The sequence below is a fragment of the Aspergillus viridinutans genome (assembly GCF_018404265.1).
Source record: "Aspergillus viridinutans IFM 47045 DNA, scaffold_1, whole genome shotgun sequence".
Taxonomy (NCBI): domain Eukaryota; kingdom Fungi; phylum Ascomycota; class Eurotiomycetes; order Eurotiales; family Aspergillaceae; genus Aspergillus; species Aspergillus viridinutans.
Genome location: NW_025091217.1, coordinates 316852 through 341100, shown reverse-complemented (window position 1 = coordinate 341100; position 24249 = coordinate 316852). Strand labels below are relative to the sequence as shown.

At 50.2% G+C, this 24249-nt stretch overlaps 7 protein-coding genes across 7 annotated transcripts; 4 read left to right on the top strand and 3 right to left on the bottom strand.

Moving 5' to 3' along the window:
• Positions 1 to 96: 96 nt before the first annotated feature.
• On the bottom strand, positions 97 to 3629 carry Aspvir_000092 (uncharacterized protein; the record flags this gene model as incomplete). Its single annotated transcript, XM_043265236.1, has 3 exons — positions 97 to 795; positions 850 to 3589; positions 3625 to 3629. 3 exons carry the CDS (start codon positions 3627 to 3629, stop codon positions 97 to 99), a joined length of 3444 nt encoding a protein of 1147 aa, XP_043121171.1.
• Positions 3630 to 4232: 603 nt separating this feature from the next.
• Positions 4233 to 7049, top strand: Aspvir_000091 (uncharacterized protein; the record flags this gene model as incomplete). Its single annotated transcript, XM_043265235.1, has 2 exons — positions 4233 to 4397; positions 4458 to 7049. The coding sequence occupies 2 exons, from the start codon at positions 4233 to 4235 to the stop codon at positions 7047 to 7049; spliced, it is 2757 nt and encodes a 918-aa protein (XP_043121170.1).
• Positions 7050 to 13315: 6266 nt separating this feature from the next.
• amdX (putative C2H2 transcription factor (AmdX)) lies at positions 13316 to 17019 on the top strand (the record flags this gene model as incomplete). Its single annotated transcript, XM_043265234.1, has 3 exons — positions 13316 to 13409; positions 13471 to 16878; positions 16931 to 17019. The coding sequence occupies 3 exons, from the start codon at positions 13316 to 13318 to the stop codon at positions 17017 to 17019; spliced, it is 3591 nt and encodes a 1196-aa protein (XP_043121169.1).
• A 1511-nt stretch (positions 17020 to 18530) lies between these two features.
• Aspvir_000089 (rhamnogalacturonan acetylesterase) lies at positions 18531 to 19328 on the top strand (the record flags this gene model as incomplete). The annotated part of the gene is made up of 1 exon (XM_043265233.1): positions 18531 to 19328. The coding sequence occupies one exon, from the start codon at positions 18531 to 18533 to the stop codon at positions 19326 to 19328; it is 798 nt and encodes a 265-aa protein (XP_043121168.1).
• A 28-nt stretch (positions 19329 to 19356) lies between these two features.
• Positions 19357 to 20274, bottom strand: Aspvir_000088 (metallophosphatase domain-containing protein; the record flags this gene model as incomplete). Its single annotated transcript, XM_043265232.1, has 1 exon — positions 19357 to 20274. The coding sequence occupies one exon, from the start codon at positions 20272 to 20274 to the stop codon at positions 19357 to 19359; it is 918 nt and encodes a 305-aa protein (XP_043121167.1).
• A 373-nt stretch (positions 20275 to 20647) lies between these two features.
• Aspvir_000087 (putative MFS transporter) lies at positions 20648 to 22057 on the top strand (the record flags this gene model as incomplete). The annotated part of the gene is made up of 5 exons (XM_043265231.1): positions 20648 to 20820; positions 20867 to 21429; positions 21473 to 21665; positions 21709 to 21836; positions 21888 to 22057. The coding sequence occupies 5 exons, from the start codon at positions 20648 to 20650 to the stop codon at positions 22055 to 22057; spliced, it is 1227 nt and encodes a 408-aa protein (XP_043121166.1).
• Positions 22058 to 22487: 430 nt separating this feature from the next.
• Positions 22488 to 23817, bottom strand: Aspvir_000086 (uncharacterized protein; the record flags this gene model as incomplete). The annotated part of the gene is made up of 5 exons (XM_043265230.1): positions 22488 to 22778; positions 22829 to 22947; positions 23006 to 23221; positions 23275 to 23584; positions 23650 to 23817. The coding sequence occupies 5 exons, from the start codon at positions 23815 to 23817 to the stop codon at positions 22488 to 22490; spliced, it is 1104 nt and encodes a 367-aa protein (XP_043121165.1).
• Positions 23818 to 24249: the final 432 nt, after the last annotated feature.

The window sequence follows — 24249 nt, the reverse complement described above, 5'->3', positions numbered from 1 at the left end:
CATTTATAGACACACCATAGCTCCTAGGTATCTTTATAGTTCACATATATATATCTCATCTCTAATATACGTCATGTTCGATGGAGTACATTCCTCCTAGATCCCACCATCACCTGAGCTCTCTGACGCAAGATCGCTGCATTCCTTGCTGGACTCTCTCATCGAGGCCACTGTAGAATACCCAGTTCGGACCAAGAGGTCCTGCCACTCCTTATTCCCTGTAGCTAGAATCAACGCTGGGTTTGTACCAGGCGGAAGCCATCGTTCTTTTCGTGTTTCTGCCTTGCTACCCCCTTCTAGTGCCGCTCGGCTTGCCCTTGTCTTTCGCATTCTCTTCTTTCCATCAGCATTTTCGGAGAGGAGACCGCTCAGCTGTAGTCGGTACTGTTCTAGACGAAGGTCAAACGCCATTATAGCACGGATGTACGGTGCTAGGTCCTCAGAGAGGGGCCCAATCCTATTTTCAAACGAGGGCGCAAGCCGGCCTGGAGGGGGAGGGAAGAGATGATCGGCTCGCCTGAGAGGCTCAAACGCTGTTAGAAAAGTCGCTTTGGATGTGTCGGAACGTCGCGGTGCGACAACTTTCTCCAAGATGTTCCGTGCATGAGAAGCTTCAGTATCTTTTTGATGTTCGTCTCGGAAAGTTTGACCCATAAAGACCTCGAATGTACTTCCAATGCTTGCCAGAAGAGAAGAGTAACCGGGCACGAGATCTGCCTGCAGCAGTGGATACCCTTCGATATAGTTCGTTCTTTGTTTCTCAGACATAGCAGGTATTGTGATGTCAATCGAGTCCTATGCAAATTGGAAATTAGTTTTGCAAATTTCTTGCAGGGGAACGGGACGTACCAGCTTTTGGTCGAGAGAGCATTGAGCGCAAAGTACGTCCAGCACGCTCCGCAGCTCGGCATAATCAGACTGAACCTCCAATCTTTGAAGACGTTCGAGGTTTGTGGCTTCAAAATTGGTTGTCTGTGCCGAGGACACAATCTCAGAGCTTGAGTCCGCCATTTCCTCTGCTTCTTGCAAGCTAACTTGCCACCAGTACAATAATTCTTGTGTTGACTCAATGCAGCTGTCAAGTGTGTTGTCCAACAGCATATCGCGACTGAACCAGCCCATAGCCGGTTCATATGTATTCAGACTGACGACCCGCAATGGGTCACTATCCTGATCCATATCTGCGCTTTTCGGCCATCGATCTACTATCCAGTCCAACCCCGATTTTTCGCTTCCGATGGCCATCTGACACCAAAAGTTCAAATCCATGATCGTTCTCCGAAGATCCCTTCCTGTAGCCAGGTATAGGTCGTCGACGGCTTCCCTCTTGAGCATATGGCCCTCGTTTGCTGCGAGGACGAGAAGGTAGTCCACAGCAGGCTGCTGGGGCGGTGGCTTATACCGTAAGATTGCATGAAAGGATATTTCTTCAAGAGGGATGAGGTTTTCGTCGTTGCAAGTGATGACGATGGGACGCTTGGACTGGCTGACGAGGGTCATAACCCCGGTCCAAAACTGCTTGTCCTCCTCGAAGAGGATATCCGCTTCTTCTAGAAGAATGAGGGACTGCTTCTGACTCCGTGTCCGTTTTGGATCGCCCTCCTGCTGCGAATCGTTTTGACCGGCTTTCTTGTCCTTCTTGGGTTTCTTTCCAACAGCAGGCTTGAAAAACCCCATGAGCTTGTTTTGTTTGATTTCGTCCGTTGCTGGAGCATCAAGCCCGACGCCCAACGAGAGATTATTTAAAGTATCCTCACCAGTGGTCACTTTATGCACAAGATGGTTTTGTGTCATGTCACCGACACGCTCCACGATGTCTTTTGCGCTCCGTCGGTTACCAGGATTGATCTCGAAAACTTCGAAATCAAGCTCCTTGGCCACTGCGTACACGGAAGCAGTCTTACCGCACCCTGGAGGACCACTGAGGAGTATTACATTGGACGTACGGTGCTTTCCCCCGCCGGATCTCCAAACAGCGTCTGAGTCACCCGACCTAATGACTGTCTTTTTAGAAGAGACTGTTACTCCACCGGCTAACTCGTCATCGTCAGAATCAGTAATCTCGCTCATTCCAAAATCATCATCGCTGCTGTTGACAATGAATCCGTCAAGCGGGTCTGCCTTCTTGCGCTTCTTATTCCGCTTTTTCTCGCCACTCTTCTCCTTGGCTTTCTCAATGTCCTTTGCAGGTTTTCCTGTATCCACAGCGGATATCATAAGATATTTCAACCAGTCCCGCAGCATCATTGCTTCTTTGCTCATCTGAAGAACCTGGGCTGCAGACTCAGGAGCATATTTTTGAGTCCACAAGCTCATATCGTATTCGCCTCGATCGAAAGCAGTCAAAGATCGTGGAATTGACGAGAACACTCTTGAAATGGCAGGATGACTGACAATTGAATTCGTCCCATCAGCAAAAGCGGATCCGGAAAGCTCAGGTACTATTGCTTGCTGCAGATCCCTTCCGCTCGCCGTGTGCCTTTGAGGTAAACGTAAGGCTGCCGGGGCATCCTTATTCAGATTTGTCCACGTATGTAGTATACTTTCCTCATCAAGTATCTGAACCGCAGCCATCTTTGCTTTTTTCTGATCAATATCCAGAGGATATGACAAATCTTCATCCTGCCTGTTTGAGTCGTCGGAAATGCCTCGAATGTGACCAAGGCCCTTAGGGGGCCAAACCGGGTGGATTGATTCAGGGGTCTTTGGGCGCGGCCTGAATGAGGAGAAAAGCTTCGGCTGGCTGGCAGATCTCGTAACATCAGGCTTTGCATCTGGTATTGATGTCGCCCCGGGTACTCCTTGGCTGAGACTTGACGGAGGTAAGGTTTCAGCGCAAGGGTCTGGCTTGCGCAGAGCAGGTTTCAAGAAGAACGGGTGGGTAGGTTTTGGAGGTCCCGGCTTTTGCGCAACTGACACAGGTGGAACAGTTGCCCTGGAGGGGATATACTTTGTTTGGCCGGAGATAATCTTATTGATGAGCTGCCCGATATTTTTCGTCTTGTCGGATTCGCCGGCGTATTTCAGGACCACCAATTTCTTCGCGCCCTGCTCCAACCCTTGGCTCCCTGCTTTGGCACGTTTGCTCCTTCTCTTCTTCTGAGGGGTATCATCCGATTGCTTCGCGACAGGTGAACTCAGGAGTTTCCCATTAGCGGTGAGTTTCATGGTTTTTTGTGGCGGGGAACGTGACTGTAACGCCTGACTTGCTGCGTCCGAAATTCCTCTATCGGGGTTGTGGAGGTCTGAGGCAGAGTTCGCTTCTGATAAAGGCTCACTGCTGGCGGCATCTGAAACACCAGGAGGGAGAGTGACATTGTTGGCTCCGGCATTGGTTTTGAAATGCGTCTTATCACTGAGCGTATTCAATGTAGCGAGGGTTTGGTCCAGCAGCAGAGAGTTATCGCCTTGATGTGGTTCATCCCCTGTGGAAGCCGCGCGTGTTCCCTCATTGACATCCTCAGTCTTTCGCCGTTTCCTTCGTGCTGAATTGGGATCATGTTCTAGAGCCATGGAATCTAGTGATTGTGGAGTAGGTATAGAGCGCGTCAGGGAAGTGTTTGATTGTGCCGAGGATTGAACAGGTAACCTGGCTTCAGCTTCGCGGGGACTCTGGGATGAAACGACATCTTCCGTGGTGCGTCTAGGAATTCCGAGGTCTGCTGATAATAAGTAAACTTGGATGTAGCCATTGGAGGAAGACGTGAACCTCTTTGTCTTTGGAAAAACGGGTGGATAGCTGGCTGCTCGCCTTGTGCCATGGCCATGGGCTGCAGTGCGCTCATTCGATAAGCGGATCAATGCTCATCGCTTGAAGGTAGAGAGGTAGATGAGAATGGAAACACGAAAGAAGACAGAAAGAGAATGATGAAAACATCAAAACGAGATGCTGGTTGCTCCACAGCAAAGGCTGTCAGGCTGAGAGGGGATTTTGTACTTGGACGATGGAAACGATCAATTGAAGCCTGGATTGATCACCGACAACGCCAAAGTGCAACGCGAAGCGCGTGTTTTTTTGCCCACGCGGGCCATTCGTTTTCAGCCGTACGTCATTTACCATACAAAGGACACTAGTCCAAAGGAAGGATAGCTCCGGATCTCGGGACAACGTAACACCGGAAATTTTTCAGAATGCGATATCAAAATGAATTTGTCCATCAAGCTGTGTATGCGTGAATACTTAGCGGCAACGGTCGCGCAACACGAGTATTCTTGTGTCTTTATTTACCGTCATGGATTTGCAGCCGCCTTCGGTGCTGGCTCAATTGCCTCGCCCTTTGCATGCTTCCACCGGTAAAACCCAGGTTGGTGAAGTGTATAGTTTGGCCGAATCGAAGAAGCGAAAAAGATATGAGGTCGTTGTTGCGGTCGATGGGGAGGCTGTCAACATCTACAACGTGAGAAAACATTTATGAAAGATTCTAGGAGAACATTGAGCTAATTAACTGTGCCATTAGATACAAACCCCCAAACTCGTTACCTCCTATGCCGTCCCACCGCAATCCTCATTTTCCTGTCGACCATGCTCGGTGCGCAGAAAGCTCACGAAAAAGTCGGTTGTGAAGAGACAAACTTTCGGCGCCGTGGACCGACCTGAACGACAAATCAAAACCTTTGTTGAAGAAATAGGGGGCACTGGATCGAGTGCGCCTGTCATTTCTTCTGCGTCCTTCTCCGTGAGCGATTCGAGCAGCCCTACGGTTTTCGTCGGCATCGTCCCTACCGCTCCTACAGAAGATGACGAACAGGACTCATTCGATGTCTTGGCTGTGCATCAGGATGGTCTTGTACGAAGGCTGACGTCTGACCTTAAGACTCAGCGGTGGAGTGTGAGCCATACGGAGATCGCGAAGCTCCGCTCGACTCACGAAGTCAATTCCTGCTTTCTAGTGGACTTTGACGATGCGAAGAAATATCTGTTCAAAAGGCGACAAGATCTGCTGGCTATGTCTCTGGGGGATTTGACCGACTCAGGAGTAGATGAGCCTTCAGTGTTGCTGCTTGTATCACACCCGACCGGCTCGACGCAGATCGCTTTGAGTGATGTTCAAGTTCAAATTTTCTCTGTTCCATCGAATCCATCCACGGAAGGACGGATTCTTGACGAAAGCCAGAAGCTGAGACATCTTCAAACGATAACTCTGCCCGACATCGATGAGCATAAGACATTCGATAGCAGCTCTCTGCAGTGGTACTTCCATCCCGGGTCTGCGGGATTGAATCTGTCATTCGAGAAGGGCTTTGTCAACATTGATCTCTCTCAATATGCACCGACCGTGACAACGCGCTTCATCCTTGAAGATGAGAGTTTCTCTTCTCTGATGCGCATTTCGCCCCAATCAGTGATTGCCGCTGGCAAATCGATTGTCGCCTTGTTCGACACACAATATCAATCCATCCAGCGCAGCATCGCAGTGGACAGTGTCCCTTCTGGTGGCTCCAAGTCGCGCGCAGTGTTCGTCAGCTACTTTGCTAAACTTGGTGTCGCTGTTGCGATCAGGGGGAACGCACTTTTTGCATTTGATCTGAGCTCGTCGATTAGTTCCCTTATTTCCTCCCTGAAACGGCCAAGGGATGGCCTTCTTATTGATGCCATTGGGCGCGGCATTGGCTCACCCGCGCTCCAATCGGATATATCTTCGAAGAAGACTCGCACCGAATATATGGCATCGCTGGGTCTTACTTCGGCTGAACAGGTTAGCAAGTGGGAGGAGTTTACACAGAAGGTGGAAGAATCCGCCAACTCCGAGAATAGCGCTGCGTTCGATGATGCGGTCCTCGATTACTTCGGAGTCGGCGCTCCCAAGGCTTTGCCTGCAGCGCAACACTACGTGAACCCAGAAATGGTGCTCTTTTTGCTATCAAAAATCTTTTCTCTTAGAGAAGCAAGAAGCAAGGACAAGCTTTCCGCTACGTCAGACTCCCGCTTGACCATTGGCATTTGGCCGGAGATGACCTGCAGTTGGCTCATTCAACTCGGACACTTTTGTCAAAGCAGTGTTGAGATTGCTCTGCGACGAGTTCAGAAGCCGCATATTCTGCCACCACTGCCGACCGGGTCATTTACTCAAGCTGTGATTGATTCCGATCGCTCGCTGCATCACTTCATTGACGTCCTGCAAGGGTCGGTACTCCTTAATGCAGATGAGCTCGCCTATGCCCTCAAGGTCTTGCTGACCATGGCTCGGTCGCATTCTATGGTTCTGGAAGAGGCCACCAAGGCTGTGACGAATGATGAGGAGAACTCGAATCATACCAGCAAGGAGGTTGCTCTGCAGAGTGCCGAAGCCAGCTTGCAAGATATCTTCATAGGGTTCAACACCACGCTGCAGAAGATTCATAACCAACCCTTCCCCACGATCGTCAGCTCCTTCCGCTCTGCCCTCTCCAGATCTGAACTGCTCTCCATCGTCCATCATCTCCGCCTTTGCCTAGCGACTGGAGGGTATACCTCGCGCTTCACCGAAAACCCACCCAGCCCCTTCTCTCCCGAACAGACTACGCCCTCACTTTCTCTCGACACCATTACAAATTTGCTGAACGCCTCAGTCGACGCCATCGGACCTTCGGGATGGATCTCGGCGGCAGGTCTCGACGACGCCAGCACGCGAGACCTCGACCTCATCGCCGACATGAAGTCCGAGATCTCCGCTGCGCTTGCGGGAGTCGAGGAAGCTACATACCTCAAGGGTATCCTCCGCGAATACCTCCGCTTCACAAACAGCTTTACACATCCCTCCGCCAAGGGCAAAACGGGCGATGTGGCCAAGCAAGCCGGAAGTCAGGAGACATCCTCCGGGCTCGTCCGGTATGAGAAACTCAACGGGGCCGATCTGATGGTGTTTGGACTCCCCGAGGGCGACGAAGGGTATGACATTGACGCGAGCGGAAAGATGCTTCCGCTGTCACTCAAGGCTCCGACAACGGACGTGAGCAAGACGAAGGTGAAGAAGTCTACGGGCGAGGTGAAGACCCGGAGTAGCCGTGAGATTGGATATCTGCGACGCAAGGCTGCTGGCAAGTACTCCTTTGAGAGGCTTCTTGTATAGCTGGGTATAAAAGTGGTGCTTTTTCCTACTTGTTCATGTAGATAGCTGTGATACGGCGTTCGAGGTTAATAAACTACCTTACCTTGACTACTATCCATCCCAGGATTGTCCCCCTTCACTACAGAACTCGAACCTGAGACGTAAAACGACAGTTGATACAGTGACTCGTGGAATTCAGTAGGTACTGACCTAACTATCATCGGAAACTCGCCTCCACACTATGGCCTGTGGCAAGAGCCAGAGCCAGAGCCACAGACAAAAGCCCTCATCTGCAATCTGCACACCATCATCGCTCTAGCTACACCCGCACCAAGCCCATGCACCACCCACCACACATCGTCACTCAGCCGATCAATACCACTAATGCACGCCAACAGCACCAATACTGCTAGTACTCCGTACCGTACGCACATATGTCTCCGTGCCAGGGGACAATAATCGTTATAGTCCCTATCGGCGTTTCTCCGGATTTACTTCTCGCACCTGAATACTGTAGTCTAGTCGGCTTCTGTAGTCGCTAGTGAGGTCTAGTGACAATCATAAAGTACACTATGCGAGGCGCTCGGTCATGTTTATTGCATTGGCCGGGCCAACGCAAGTGGTGGTCAATGCTTTTGCAGTAGCGGATTGATACTTACTTGGAGTTCTTACTGTTCTGTTGTCGTTGGCGGGTTATCCTAGCTGAGCTACTATGTATAATGTACCGTGTCTAGGCCCTTTCGTCGTGATTGACGACAGGGGCCTGGGTTGACACATTCGACACTCATAGACGTATCGGTTATTGTGTGCATATCCAGGATGCTGTCGAGTGCAGGTACTGCGTCAGAAGACTTCGTCATAGATCCACTCGGCGCGGTAAGGTAGCATCGCACTCTCACTAGCCATAGCTAGTTATTAAGTAACTACTAACTAGGATACTCGCGGCAGGACCAAATTGCGACCAGGAACGGGGCCTTCGTTTGTGTATCGTCACGTCGCTGTCGGAGTATTCTGCAAGATGAGATGTACGAGGACCTCTGTGCTCTGTCTGATTCGCTTCAATGTTCATAGAAATACACTATTAACTGTGGCAACTGGCGACTACAAGACGCCGTCGAGTCTGTGTCTGTGTACGCTACCCAGGGACAGTCATGCAATCGGGATCAGACGCTCTGGGTCCACGGACGGAAGCACATACATGGCTAGTTGCATGCAGCCGCTGTAGGCTAGGCTGGCTGCTGGGTGCATATAAGACGGCGAATGCTACAGCCTACAACAGCAACTGGAGTCATTAACTGCATTGTCTCTTTGGTTTCTTGTTTTCCTTTGTCATTCTGGCTCATTCTCATCGCGTATAACCGCCGTCTGATATTATATGGGTGACGAACCTGAGGCAGTTCGGCTAGATGATAATGTCGACTGAAACAGGAACAGGCTGCGACGTGGGGCGAGGTTGACGCCGCTAAGTGCGGCAAGCAGACTATTTCTTAGCAGACGCATTAGAGGATTCTCTCCTCTGACTGTGATACGCCGATATGATGAGCAGTGCCGAGCTAGCAGGGATTAACGTCCACTGCCCACTTGGTCAATGCAGCGGCAGGCCGCGATAGATGTCTGCTGTTCCATCAGGAGACGGACGGTCATCCTGTGGCTGGGACTGCAGAGTCATTGTTGCGGGTGGCAAGTATTAAAGGTAACTAACAAGACGGTACCTGCGACCCGTCTAAGCCTAAGTCCTCGCAGGTAGTGCACTGCACCTGCTCAGTATGGCGCAACAAGGCCGTTGAGGTGCATTGAGTCTTCAGTAAGTGATGATGCAGAGTGTCAAGTCACTGATGATGCCATAATGCGCCCCATCTCAAGCAATGGCCATCTAGCGGCCCTGGATGTACGAGCATGCAGTAGGCTAATCTACGCTTCGCTACTTATCCATAAAGTACTCGAAACAGTAGGATGATATGCAGGAGGTCGGAGATTTGCCTCAAAGCCAGATCTTGACAGATATCCGCCTCTCAAGAGGATGAAGGATCGACAATGCTCATTGTTCCTGTGGCCTGTGCAGTCTCTGTAGATCTGTGGCGAGTGGTCAGCAGTCGACAATAGCACAGACTGAGGACAAAGCACTGTAATGGGCAAGGTCCTCAGGCTTCGGAGTACTGAGAACCGATAGCTGATTGCTTAGGCGCTTATGTAGTAGACCTCAGGCAACAAAATGTAAAGCCACATGACTCACTGCGCTCGAGCTTCTGCAGGACCGCGGCACTGTGAGTGGCCTGAGGCGTCCAGGGTCTGTGTCTCTATGATCATCCGAGGCCCGTGCGAAGACCATCCCGACTAACTCTAAGATTAAGAATGAGTATTCCCTACATTTGGTTGCAGATGAGATCATTTCAAAGTGATTAATTGATTGATTCATTGGGTTTATCAAATACTGTCCTAAATAAACTGATTCTGCAGCTGTTATTCAAGACTCCTGTCAAAAATGAACCCCCAAACAAGACGTCATAACGTGGGATAAGGAATCAACTTCATTACTGCCAGCGGATACTTCCACCCCAGTTTCCTCTTTGAGGCATTGCTTTGAGAAGTGACTCAGATCTGCGGGCAGTCAGCCAGGATGGAGATAGTCTCAATACTTGGTTTGCTGCGCCTGGCCCCTAACGTTCTCAATTTCAAAGACCGAATTGCTGTGCGCAGTACACCTGAAAGATTATGACTAAGGTCTTGGACAGACCGAAATGAAAATGAAGCAAGCATAATCATGCAATTCATCCCATTGCCACCAGAGCCTCATTTCATTGTTTCTGTTAACTTGGGTCTCTTGTTTTCCCCATGCACGTCCGTCCCAATTCGAGCTTCCTATTCCGTATCTAGTAAAAGTCAAAATCAGATTGGACCAAACCGCGTCACACAGCCAACTGGAGAACAAAATGAGCTCAGGTGGATATAGCTGGGTCAATCCGCCAATAACAACCAACCGCGCACGATCCTGAAAGGCTGAGACGGAAAAGAAAGGTGGAAGAAGGTCTGAACCCGAGCTTCGAACTTTGCAACGTGGGCATGACCATTGCTAATGTTCTGTGCTCAGCCTTTTGCTGTTTCTAGAATCCTTAGCATTTCCTGGGGAACCCGCTCAAGGGATGGAAGCGATCATCTTCTTGAACCGTCCAATAAGAGAAAGAATGTGATTCTGGAGAATCTTGTGCAACCTTGGTTCCAATAATTGATACGGCCATGCTTACGCCAAGTCTTCAGTCAGAGCGCTGGAAAGTGCGAAATGAAGATTCAAGATGGATATTCAACATTCTGGGGAAGAGGCGACCAAGGATCCTGTGACAGGAGGGAACCTATCTCCACAGATTCCATCCGTATTCCCGCAAAGTATGCGTCGGACTCGGCACGCGAGGATACCTCTAGGAATGAGGACGGATCGCACGGATATAACTCACATCGTAAAGTGCCGAGGGAGCGACAAATCCTCATAAAAGCTGGATCTTATGACATTGATCCAGGAAAATCCCCCACAAAAGCCTCGAGCCGTTAGTCCAGATTGGCTTATCCCCGGTCCCACAAAACGCGTCCAGTACTACGCTTCCTCGCCTCGTCTCTGACTCGCTCGTTACCGTCCTTCTTTGTCAATTGCAATTCTCTGCGTTGGCCTGGTTCTGGTTCCATTCTAAATTCGATTCCTTCACTTTCCAATCGTCCTGTTCATTCCTGCATGGGAACGGTGCGGATTTTACGCCGCTCTTGACTTGACTAGTCTATGTTCTGTTGGGGCAATGAATGCGGAGCCTTCCGCCACCCACACGAGCCACGGATTGATGGGACCCAGCCTGAGGTCTAAGCGTAGCGACCGAGATCCCATCCAATCCTCTAACTGCTGGCCTCCTGAGCAATTTGAGCGGCCAATGGGCTGTATGGTCAATTGCCAATTGCTAAGGTAGGTAATACCCCTGGTCCACCGCCCTTTTCGTCCGAGGATCATTGTCTGAAATGGTTGGGTGCGTAGGAAGTGCGAGTCACGAGGTCCGGGGTACTCCCCGAGGAGGATTATTATTGTCATTTGTCTCATTATTAATACAGTTACATCCGTCCTTGTTTCGGTATGTTTTCTTCGTATTGACGTGTATCAGCCATTCTCTAGTTACAAAATAGTGGCGCTCTATCTAGACTACCTCATGCATTATTCCTCACAGTTATTGTAAGGTATGTACCAACTAAGGTAGGTAGTTGCCTTAGTTGCTGGGATACAGAGCTGCAACATATCATCGAGATGCTCAATTAGCTGATATTGTATCCACAGACGGAACATACAGAGTAAGGAAGGATTAGTAACTGTCTATTATTATCTCTCAATTGAAACATGATGAGCAGCTACAGACGCTGTACTCTCCGTCTGCATAAGCTCTCTAGTTGCATGATCAGACGATTCCAGACTTGGCTACGACAGCATATTCCCTGTCATCGGAAACAGCAAACATCCCATATTCTACCACGTATTTATTGCGCTCAATCAGCTAATATGGTAGGTATATCGGACACGTTCCGACCAGCTCATATTCTGCCGCTCGGTCAAATGCGCAAGGACCAGGCCAGGCCTCAAACCAACAATCTGGAACATATTAAATCGTATATAGAAACGGGGAATGCTAATAAATATCTCACGACTGATGACAGTAACTGAAGAGATACAGGAAGAAAGATAGCCGATCTCCGATGTGACAGTACAATTACAAGTTCCAGTACTGTCAGTACAGCACTACAGCAGGCTACCTACCTACCTACAGTGGACCTTAACTCAAGAACAGCTTCCCTATGACTTTCCTTACCTGGTACTAGGCCGGTACCTATGCATCCTGATGGAGTCGCACTAGCGATGAAATTGTGCCAGTGATCCACTGCTTTTATACTTATTGGTTGGCACTGAGCGATAACTCAGAGCGTCTGCTGTTTCATGGTTCTGGTTTCTCCCGCGACAGTAGCAGACAGATACAAGGTGAGGATTGTACTCACTACTCAGAGTAGAATACAAAGTAGTCAAAACCCAAGAAGCGTCCCTGATCCTCTAGAGGATCGACTCTTAGTAATATGCGACGAAGTCTGTCCAAGAAGGTGGTTACTTATTATTAGCACCAGGTACACCCTATTCTTAATTCTACACTTAACACACAGCAGAGTGTACAGACTGCAGCACAGAGAAGGTACAGACTTCGCTAGTCAGACGTGCTTAGATGAAAAGGCGTGGCACAGTACACAGTACCTATCTCAATCCGATTTAGTCGCTCGTACCCGAATTGATTGCTTGTCCTAAGTGTCTAAGGTGGTACTTTGACTGCTGTTCCTCCACGGCTTGCTTACTTCGTCTACTTTCGATCCACCTTCTTTCTTTTCTATCTATTCTTCTTGTTCTTCTGTCTTGACGTTCCTCGCTCTTTGTTTTGTTACTTACGGTCCACTCCCGAAGCTGTTCCCACTCAATATCCTTATCAGCAATTGAGTCGCAGCTATCATTATCCAGCTCGTCCCCATTTTCCATTCGGTTATCTCCGGCTTATCCATCGCTTCAGTCGGTCGACTACCGCATACCTCTTTCTCCTGCTAAACAACTACGTACTCTTGGGAGGTTTCTCTGGAGCGCTGTCTAATCCGTGCAGTGAATGGTCTAAGATAATTCGTGAATGAATTACTCTCATCTTGTCTGCATATCCAGCTCCTCGACCTGTGAGTTGCTTTTCCTTGGGACTGTCTCTGGATCCCTGAAACCTTAAACCCCCTGCTTATTCAGGCTGCTTTCACCCAGAGCTCACGAACCCGATTCCTCAGGCATCACTTTGCCACTCTCTGTATCCCGCCTTTTTACGTCCTTTCAAAGAACATTGATCTTTTCATCCTCATCGCCTACCCTCTATTTCCTTTGACGCTGATCTGACAAGAATTTGTTGTTTTGCTGTGGGTGTCCCCGAGCTTCGTTTGCCCCTCCATTGCAATCACCACCACACAAACCACACGAGCCACAGCCATTGTCATCAACCTGAACAGTTCGCGAAATATTTCTCAAACAGCTTGCTAACTCAATGGATTTATTGCCTGTAGTGGTCAATGTCAAGCCTATCCTCATCTTAAACAATTCCGCAGCCTGAAGCCTCAACGCGGGCATCACTCTACGAATAATAGAGCTGCGCCATCGTCTATCTCGAAGAATAAGCCTGGGTTCGAATCACCTTCTACCTCTGAGAACCAGCGTCCGTTGACACTGGTTTCGATACATAAGTCGGTTGGTTAGGATGTTACTGGACGCCATGGTTGGTCAGGATCTGGGCAGTAGCCCCAAACTGGAGAGTCTGGCAAGCATCAGCGAGATTCCCGGAGACACGTCTGGTGAGTTTGTGGACAGGTTACTCCATATCTAACCTACTTCTAATGTGAATGTAATCATCAGCGCCTACCTCCAAGGACATCACCAAGAAGAACGATACGAACGGCCAGCCCAGTGCCAATACTAATATCCCTCCCCCAAAAACCGACAAGCCCCGACCACATGTCTGTACCACTTGCGGGCGATCGTTTGCTCGGCTAGAACATCTGAAGCGCCATGAGCGGTCGCACACCAAGGAGAAACCATTCGAGTGCCCTGACTGCTCCCGGTGCTTTGCTCGCCGGGATCTGCTTTTGAGACATCAACAGAAACTGCACATGACCACGACCCCGTCTTCGCGGCCCAGAAATACTCGGAGGGAAAGTACCGGAGCTGCTGGTACTGGAGCGAATCGCGTCCGCAAAAACTCCATTGCCAGCAACTCCAATAGCATTCGTCCTCGAGCCAATACCATCAGTCACATTGATGGAGCTTCTCTAGGCATGGCCAATAACGACCCCAATCACTCAGTAGCCGCTACAGGCCATCCAGGACACGCTCATCATCCCAGCATGGGTTCGATATCTGTGGGTTCGAATATCGATTTTCATCGCGGGTACAGCACAAATCATCCCTATGCCAGCAGCCTTCCCAAGCTCGAAACTCATGGTCTGCCCATGGATCTTTCTGGCGGACTTCGCACCGCTCCTGTGTACGGCAGCTTTGATTTGAGCATGGGGGACATTTTCATGAACCATGGCACGACCATTAATCCGGCGCAGCTCCACTTTGGTGGTTCTCCGCAAGGTTACGGGAATGACTCGCCGTCGTCCCCTTTCAGTCATGGCTCTCACCAGGTGCAACCTCCCACTGATCCAATGTTGGAGGAAGACTTCAGCTTCGACTGGATGAACGGTTTCGATCCGTCCATGCCGTCCTTGGGTCAGAGTAACGACTCCGCGATCGATGAGTCATCTCCCTCCGCCATGAGTACTGGCAGCCAAAGTGGAATCAGCGAAGCCGTGATGGATGGAGCCAATCGGTTCTCGATCTCTTCTTCCGGCTGGCATAACCCTTTCCCGCCACACTCGGCGGGCCCAGCAAATCAGTTCGCCATCGATTACTCCTCTCCGACCCTTAACGATCTAGGCATCCCTCCCGAGACCGTGTCACCAAAGTCATTGATGGCGCAGAACCCGTTTGCTGAGACCTATGCTACTCCCCCCTCCATGACGTCGGTGGGCCAGCCCTTGATGGCGGGACATTCCCAGAGTATGTTTTCACCTTCTATGGCAACAAACGGTGAATCTCCTAATCCTCTCAACCTGCCTTTCACGAACAGTGCCCTACGAACTCACCATGCCCCAACCTCAACCGATACCTTTACAGACTCCACACGACAGGCATTATTAGCCAGCATGGCTTTGCCCACGGGTCTCCATAATCGTCGCAAGTATTCCCAGCCAGCCAGCGGAATGATACCCTGCCGCGACCTGTTTTCACGTTCCGCCAACTTCAACGGTACCGGCCAACTCCCCAGCACTCAAGACATGCAGCGGTATATCTCGGCCTACATCACCTATTTCCACCCCCACATGCCGTTCCTTCATATTCCGACCCTCAACTTCCAAGCTCCCGAATACACAAACAACCTTCGTACTCCCAGCGGCCACCTGAATTTGAGCTCTACCGGTATCGCCGGTGGCGGAGGCTGCCTGATCCTTTCCATGGCGGCCATCGGCGCTCTCTACGAATTTGACGCCGCCGCCTCCAAAGATCTTTTCGAAGCGGCGAAGAAGATGATCCAACTATATCTCGAAGAGCGTCGAAAAGCTGACATGTCCGCTGCATTTTCGCGCTCCAATCCTGCCCGCGAGAATTCGGTTCACAACACGCCGCTGTGGCTGGTCCAGGCGATGCTACTCAACGTAATCTACGGACATTCCTCCGGCGATAAGACGTCGGCGGACATCGCAAGCACCCACTGTGCTGCTCTGGTCAGCCTCGCTCGCGCTGCTGGGTTGACCCATCATATCGATGCCAAAGACCTTCCCCAGGACTACCTGAACGCCCATTTGAGTGGTAAAGCGGGTACCAGAGGTGCGAGTTCTGAATCAGAAGACTCCAATACCGCGTCATTCGGGCCGCCGAAAGAGAGAAAAGACTGGTTGGATTGGAAGATAGTCGAGGAGCGCAAGCGGACACTCTATGCGATTTTCACCCTCTCCTGCTTCCTCGTCTCGGCCTATAACCACGCCCCGGCGCTTACCAACTCAGAAATCCGCCTTGACCTACCGTGTGAGGAGGATATTTGGGCAGCCGAGTCCCCTCAAGCCTGGAAGAAAATGGGTGGGCATTTGTCGGCGAAGAAGGGTCTGACATTCTCGTCTGCATTGACTACGCTCCTGACAGCCAGTCAGCGCGAGCAGTCTCACGCGCAGTCGTCCTCAAACGATCCAACAAACGGTGTTTCAGCGTCGGATTCTACCGCCACTGATCTGAAGCCTAGTACCTTTGGGTGCCTCGTCCTCATTTATGCTCTTCATAACTACATTTGGGAGACACGGCAACGCCACATGGGGCGGCAATGGACCGCTCGCGAGACAGACGCCATGCAAGCGCACATTGAGCCAGCGTTGCGGGCGTGGCAGACTGCGTGGGCCAGCAACCCTATGCATAGCCTGGAGCGGCCCAATCCGTTTGGAGCAGGCCCTCTCTCGGCCGATAGCATACCACTGTTGGATCTGGCCTACATCAGGCTGTTTGTAAATCTTGGACGGAGCAAGGAGGCTTTCTGGCAGAGAGACTGGATTGCCATGTCGGACGAGTTGGCCCGCGGCACCGAAGTGTTCCCGTATTCGGACGACATTCCTTCGGACGTTTTGGACCCCTCGATCACTCAGGTGCCAAGTGAGTTAGATCATCGTCGCGATTCGGTGGCCGATTTAGGTGTCGGGGATCTCGCTATCTCCAAGACCCCGACTCGGGAGCAACCCATGCAGATCTTGATGGGAGTCTACCGGCCAGGACAATCCAAACGCGAGAAGCACTTGCGCAAGGGTGCCTTCTATGCTGCCGATTCAATCACCATGTCTGACCGACTCGGGAATACGTTTGCCGAATTCACCTGCAGGGAACTACCTCTGCAGTCCGCCATGTGTGCTTTTGACTGTGCGCAAGTACTGGCGGAATGGATCACGACCGTTCAAGAACGGGTTGGTCCCTACTTGGGTGTGCTTGGGCGTGACGATGTTGATCTCACTCATGCCATGAACGTCATGCTACTCGAAGAAGAAGACTGCAAGCTTTTGGAAAAGATCAGGGAGATCCTCTCAAGTGTGGAGAGCAAAATGCAGCGGGACGTGCAGACCAACACTACCGTGTCCACGCTGAGCGTTCTGCAACGGCTGCCTAGTGTCGTTGAAGGGGGTTATGGCTGCAAGATCTTGATCGCGACAGCAAGCCTCCTTGATAGAGCTGCAGTCTGGCCAGGTTTGTTGAGCCCGTTAATGACTTTTGTTTCACATGGCTAACATCGTATCAGTGACGAAGCTGATGGCACGGTCTCTCGAAGCACAAGCTATGCGGTTGAAAGAGCGAGCTGAGAACTCGGCAATTCGAGTGAATTGCTAATGATTATTGCGGTCGCTGTCTGCTGTTGCTTGTGGACGTTCGGCGAAGATTCGATGTGTATATGATAAAACCGGCATGATAGAACAAATGGTCGGCTGGCGGATGACGGGATTTAGAGGCGCTATCACGAGTCGATGATGAGATCATCTCCAGCCGCTGTTGGCTGCACGCATGAGTCGATGGGCGCTCTCCCGTTGAGACCACTTTGGCCAACTGCGTCGATTACGCTGTTGACCTTCGACTGAGCTAGAGGCTAGCTCGATTGTCGAATATTTATGATGACTTATTGACGACTTGGGCATGTATGATTTGATTCTTTCCTATTGCGTTATCTTTTTCATACCACTGTGCTGCTATTCGGCATACGCAGTCTCCCATCTCCATCATGATTGAAATTGCCCCCACGCCGTACTGCTGTTCTTGCCTACCACCGTGAACAGGCGAGTCATTTCATACCCGATATGTTTTTTCATGGAATTTACGAGGGCAACGTGATGGAACAGAGATACCCCGGTTCAGCTAGTATTGTTTCCACGGCCAAAAGACAGAAGGAAAAGAAAAGGGAATCTTGAAGACATGATGGGACTCGCCTTGATTATGCTTTGTGTCCATACCCATGTATTTGTTGTACATAGCAGTCGAATGTTAATGTGATACTTTATGAACGTATTGCAGTAGATGACGAATAGGATGACCCTGCAGAGATGTCCCGTTAGACCTCATATAGATATATATGTTTCAACGAGGAACTACGTAAGAAGATATATCTTAGAAAGTACAGATAAGAGCGAAGGCCAAAAGCTATAGTAAAGCTCTTTAGTCATCGTTCTCAGATGAATGGGTAGGCTGTCACATGCGTGAAAGACTCCATTGCCTGAAGATGTTCCAGAAAAGTACGTGTTTCTACATCCACCGCTCCAAATCGGGTCTGCAGATAGAGGGTGGATTTGTCTTTCCCAAAGGCAACTGCGCATCGAGAACCCCGGAAGGAATCATACTGGCCTTGACCAACGTAACCGCTGTAAACTGCCCCGTCACTGCCCTTGGTAGGTAATATCCAGGGGAGGTCGAATGGATCTTGGCCGTTTGATGTTGGATTGAGTTGCTAGGGATGGATGAAAGGGAGACGGAGGAGTATATGAGGGGATTGAAGATTGACTTCTGCTGTTTGGAAGCAAGGAGCTGGTAACCTTCAGCGGACTCTAGAGACAGTGAGGTTTGCATCCAATACCCTCTGTGACAATATATGTGCCCCGGACTGTCAACCACCGAGAAAGATCAACGTTCATTTGCGGAATCGTTCAGTTCCCAGTATCGCTTACGGCTCGAATGTTGCATGATGGACGGCAGCATGACAGCTGGACTTCAAATTGACTCTAATTCTCCTGTTGGTGGAAAACACTGCAGTTACATTGGTATTATCCCGAGTCACATCCCAGACTCCAGTATAAGATGCTGTGCAGTCCACGCAAAATGACATTCATCTACCAGTATCTTCCACACAGATAACAATGCGTCTTCCTCTGCTTTCATTCTTCATACTCCCCCTCTACGCCCTGCCGACCCCCGGCCACTCTCCCAAACCACCCTTCTTCCTCTTAGCCGGCGACAGCACAACAGCCAAACAGTCCTCCAACGGCGGCGGCTGGGGAGACGGATTCCTCAACACCACCCTCTTCAACGGCGCCAGCGGTCTCAACTATGGCCACAACGGCGCCACGACCGTCAGCTTCCGCGCTGGAGGGGACTGGGCGACGGTCCTCAGCAAAGTAGCCGAGTACAAGGACCGCTATGTGCCCTACGTGACCATCCAGTTCGGCCACAACGACCAGAAATCCGCCGCCAACATCTCCCTCGCCGAGTACACCAGCAACCTCGAGCGATTCGTCTACGAGGCGCACGATGCAGGCGCAACGCCCATCCTGGTGACCCCGCTTTCACGCCGGAACTATGAGACTTCCAATGTCACCGGCGAGCCGACTATCACCCTGAGTCTGGCGGACCAGCGAGCGGCGACTATGGCGGCAGCGAGGAATTCGCATGCGGCGTACATCGATCTGAATGATGCGAGTACGCGGTATCTGAATAGCATTGGGCCGGAGAAGGCGTACACGTATAACCTCAATCCGGATGATCGGACGCATCTGAATGTGGAGGGCAGTATCGTGTTCGGAGGAATGGTGGCCGAGTTGATCGAGGGGGTTTTTGCGGGGTTGAAGAAGGCGGGGTATGTCAGGGTAAATCCGAGACTGAAGAGGGCGCTGGATCAGGGGGTGTATTATTGGCCGGATTCTGTTGACGAGAGCTAGCTGTAGCGTTTATTGCTGATGTTGATGGTTAGATGTCAATGCAAATAGCGTGCCGTCTCTTTTCATCGCGAAGTCCCCCAACTGCAGCGGCATTAACCATAACAGTCCTTCCACATGGATCTCTCGGGCGTATAAGCAGTAGAAGTGCACGCCACAGTAACATGATCAGATGTATCCATTTTGCGTTGTCGTCCATGATGCTCTCGTACGCTCGTTGAAAATCGTCCCAGTACAGAGTCTCCTTCCCATAAGCCCCATGGATATGACCGAATACATGCAGTAAAGGTTTTCGTTTTACCGACCATAACCAGTCCCGAAGGAATCTACAGCCATATCGTCCCAGATCTAAATGTGTCTTCGGGGGGCCGTGCGTAATCAAGATATCAATGTCATCCGGGATGCGTATCTCATCCCAGATATTCTCATTACGTGGATACTGAAAAGCCCAGTTCCCGTGTCGCGGGGTGTACGGGGAACCAAACACCTTGACGCGTCTGCAACCCCCAAATTCAAGCATTGTCGATGAGTTCTCCAGATACCGGATCGATTTCCAATCGACAGGCTCATTGCGACCAGGGGCTTGACCTTGAGCGTTGGGACCCAGATAGAGTTCATGATTGCCCGCGATCGCTACCTTGAAGCGATGGGGCTGGCGATCGAGCCATTCGATCTGTAATTCTAGCTCTGCTTGAGTCCCGGACTGGGTAAGATCACCTGCGTGGATGAGGAGATCTCCGTCCGGCAGTTGAGGCTGGGTGTTGTGAGTGTCTGAGATGCAAACCACGCGGATGGATGAAGCAGTGGGCATGGACGTGGGCGTCTGAGCGAATCGGCTGTAAACAAGTTCCGCAATTACAGGCGCTGGGGCCCTCAGCAAGCGTCTCCAGATGCTCTCCTGCTCCGGACGACGCACAAGAGCATCTAAGCCTGATGTACTGAACGCCATGGCTCTTCTAAAGAGATATCTGTATTCTTAAAGTCTGTATGTAATCTCTCAGCATGCCTGTAGATGGTACAGGGTTTACTCATACTGACGTCAAAACAGTTGCAGTCGAGGCACATCACTATTCCTAAATAGGTTTAATTGAAGAAGTACCAGAAATAAGCAAATGAGTTGTCTCGGACCGTTTTGCTTGATGAGATAGTTAATGCTCCACTGGTGATTTTCATGATGTGTCCAGTTGGCTGGTTTACCGGATTGGGCAAGTCCTGTGTAGTTGGGCCACCTACCTATTTGAGCATAGACAGGCATATATAGCGTGGTGGGTCTTCTAGTGAGAGAGAACTTAAGAAGATGCTTACGCCTTCAACTTCATACCATGGAGCCACTTGAAGTAGAGACACCTCATCAACAAATTCCCAGACTCTACCTCAAACTCATCAGTGCCGGTTTCTCATTCTTTGTAGCCGGCGTCAACGATGGCAGTCTTGGATCTCTGATCCCTTATATCCGCCAAGGGTATCATATTGACACACACCTCGTCGCTGTAGTGTACGTCCTTGCCTCTTCTCCAGATTTCTTCAATAACAGTAGACAGATATGGCACGACATTCTGCGGCTGGCTTCTCGCCGCGCTCTCCAACAGCCATCTCTGCCAGTACCTTGATTTAGGTGTCCTCCTGGTCCTAGGGGCGGTTCTTCAAGTTCTCGCCCACGCCTTGCGGACCTGGCTTCCTCCTTTTCCATTGTTCGCAGTGACTTTCTTCTTTGCGAGCCTTGGCCAGGCATATCAAGATACACACGCCAACACATTTGTTGCATCTGTCAAAGCGGCGCATAGATGGCTGGGGTTTATTCATGCCATGTACATGGCCGGATGTCTGGTGGGTCCGTTTGTCTCCACTGCCGTGGCTTCGGCGGGTGTGCATTCCAAGTGGAACCTGTTCTATGTTGCACCGTTGGGACTAGGGGTGATCAACCTGGTTCTAGTGGTAGTTGCATTTAGGAATTCGTTGAAAATGACGCAGCGGTTTGGTGAATCTTCTCCGGAGACGAGGAAGGGGGGTCTACAGGAGATGCGGCGGACTGTTTGCACGCCTAGTGTGTGGTTGCTGAGTCTGTATTTCTTCTTCTTCCTAGGCGCTGCCATTACTGCTGGTGGTATGTGATGTTCCCTGTGTCTGAGACAATACTGATTGGATAGGGTGGATCGTGGAGTACCTCGTCGATGTGCGAGACGGAGATCTCAAGGATATGGGCTATGTCCCTGCTGGATTTTATGGAGGGGCCTTCCTCGGTCGACTCCTTCTAGCCGAACCAACCTACCGCTTGGGGGAGCGACGCATGATCTTCATTTACGTAGTGTTGTGTGTTGGACTGCAGCTGATATTCTGGCTGTACGTGTTCCTTCCTACGAGATGGCATTTGCTGATCGGATAGGGTGCCAAATATCATCACGGAAGCAGTAGCCATCAGTCTTTTTGGATTCTTTTCCGGTCCCTTTTTCGCCACGGGCATATCTGTTGCGTCCAAGATCTTCTCGGCAGAGATCCGTTCATCTGCACTCGGTATGTACATTTATTACCTATATAGAGGCTCGCTAACCGAATGACCAAAAGCTCTTGTGTTCGTACTCGGCCAGGTGGGAGGATCGATCTTTCCAGCCGTCACTGGGATTCTGGCAGCTCATGCTGGCGTCAAAGTCTTGCAGCCGATTCTGGTGGGATTGCTAGGGGCCACGGGAGTTTCCTGGTTGATGGTTCCAAGGGTGAGACTTCACAATGAGTAGCCAGACACCTGATTTGGTGTATCTAAATAGCAGTTCATGTATATGACAAGAGTATGAGTGGTGGTTCAGGTGGTCATTCTATAAGCTGTACCTGCCGCTTGGTAGAAGATGGACAGAGATGAGACCTTACTAGCGACATCATATAGTGAATGGAATTGTCGATATCCATCACAATGCCTCGAATAAAGCTGGTGCTTGAGCTCTAACCTTTTGATGTCAACTATCAACAGAACAACACACCATGATGGCTTCAGCAAGTCGCAAGAGAATGGTTAGGAGAGTTTGTACAAGTCAGGTGACGACAAATCCAGCAGCAGTATTTTACTTCCTTAAGTCATTGACCCATGAGCATGGGCATGACTGTGATAGTACTTGGTCCTCATTTACCGCGTAGTCATCAGTCATTACAGCAAGGAGACACCATGATATCCTAGGATGTGTCAATTAGAAATGGGTGATTGAGTAACTTGGTAGTCGAAATTCGCTTCTGAGGGTCGGGCCGTAGCATCAACCAAAGGAAGGATGCAAGACGCTGAATGTTCTCAGCACCAAAGTCTGATGGCAACCTGTCCATCAGATACTTTGTGAAACTCTCATGCAAATGGTCGTTTTCGCCAAGTAGCTGGCTAATGAGGTTGATGTGCTCTTGGTCAACCTCTTCTGCCGTGAGGCCAAAGGTTCCCAATGGAAACAGCGGCTCATTCGTTGCTAACTCAAATATCTTTTGAAAAGGTCAGAGAGAAGCGAGTTGAAAGCTTTAGGGAGGCATACCAGGCAGCCCAATGTCCATATATCAATGCCGGCATCCCAAGTGTTTCTGCGGATTAGCTCAGGTGCGCGCAAGGCTGTCGGTGTTACTGGCTTCTGATTGCTGTGCCGACCACAGACAGCTAGTGATGTGAGTTATTAAACATATTCAAATCTGAAATGACAATGGGTGCATCATACCTCCGCCGAGGTCACCGATTTTAACCATGAGCTTGGAGAAATCTGCATCATCCAGTTGGCCTCGACGTCTCTGTGTGGGCATCAGATACTGAGGCGCGCTATCATCGGCTGTTGTTCCTTCTAGCCACCTAATAGGACTGAACTCTGGAGGCTGTAAGCGTATTTCACTGTTCGCAACTCCAACAGTTGAAAAGAGAACGTTCGCGGGTTGTAGGTCTGCATTATTGTCAGGAGACTACTGAATATCTATGGCTAGAGCAATGACTTACCGCAGTGGATGACGCCTAGTGTATGAAGGAAGTCAAGACCCAACAGGATTTGTTCAGAAATAGATCGTATATCAGCTGCTTGGTGCGGTCTTCCATTGACAGTCATTGCTGCGGCATCAGAAACCATTGCAGGGAGAACAAGACACAGGTGTGTCCCATTTGGGCCATGATGCTCAAAGTAATCCAACAGCTCAATGACATGCCCTTTACCAGGATGATGTAGGCCTGGGTCTGATAAACGAAGAAGTATAGCAAGCTCTTTGTTGTTCTCGGAGGCTTCTGCTTTTAATATCTTCAATGCAACCTGTCGCTGGAGCCTTAATGTAGCAGTTAGTTGTCTTCCGGGAAAGACTGTCTGCTGAGATAGGCACTCACAATTGATCGTGTGCAAGCCATACTGTTGAAAAATTGGCCAAAGGCCAGCTTTCCGATAACCTCGTACCTCTGATTGAAAACGTCGTGAAGGTGCACAGGATGGTAGCCTCCTCGACGATATTCCTCAACGGGCTCAACGACGTCGTATATTCGCTCGAAACGTCGCATTTTGAATTTAAGGCGACGTTATTGACAGACACATGTTAGCAGAGTCTCAAGGGCGCAAAATCTGACTGAATTTTGGAGCTGGACATGTGACAGGCGCGAACTTGTCCAATAGAACCGCTCAATCTTCCATAATTTCTCGCCGCTTAATGAGACTGAGACGACCTCTTATGATGTAGTCAAATACACTGTCGCCTGTACATTGACGCCGGACTTATTGAACTTGTGTATTCCCGGGCCTTTTCCACGACGATTGGCTCGATACGAGTGAACCATAATATTCGAAGATACCGCCTGATCCGTATTTAGTTTGGAATGCACCATATCTCCTTCTACAGCAAGTGATATTTACGTAGATAATCGAGCAGGCTACGGCGTCTTCAGAAGTGCCGGAAAATTATCGAAGTTTTATGAACATCTCCCCGGGCATTGCAT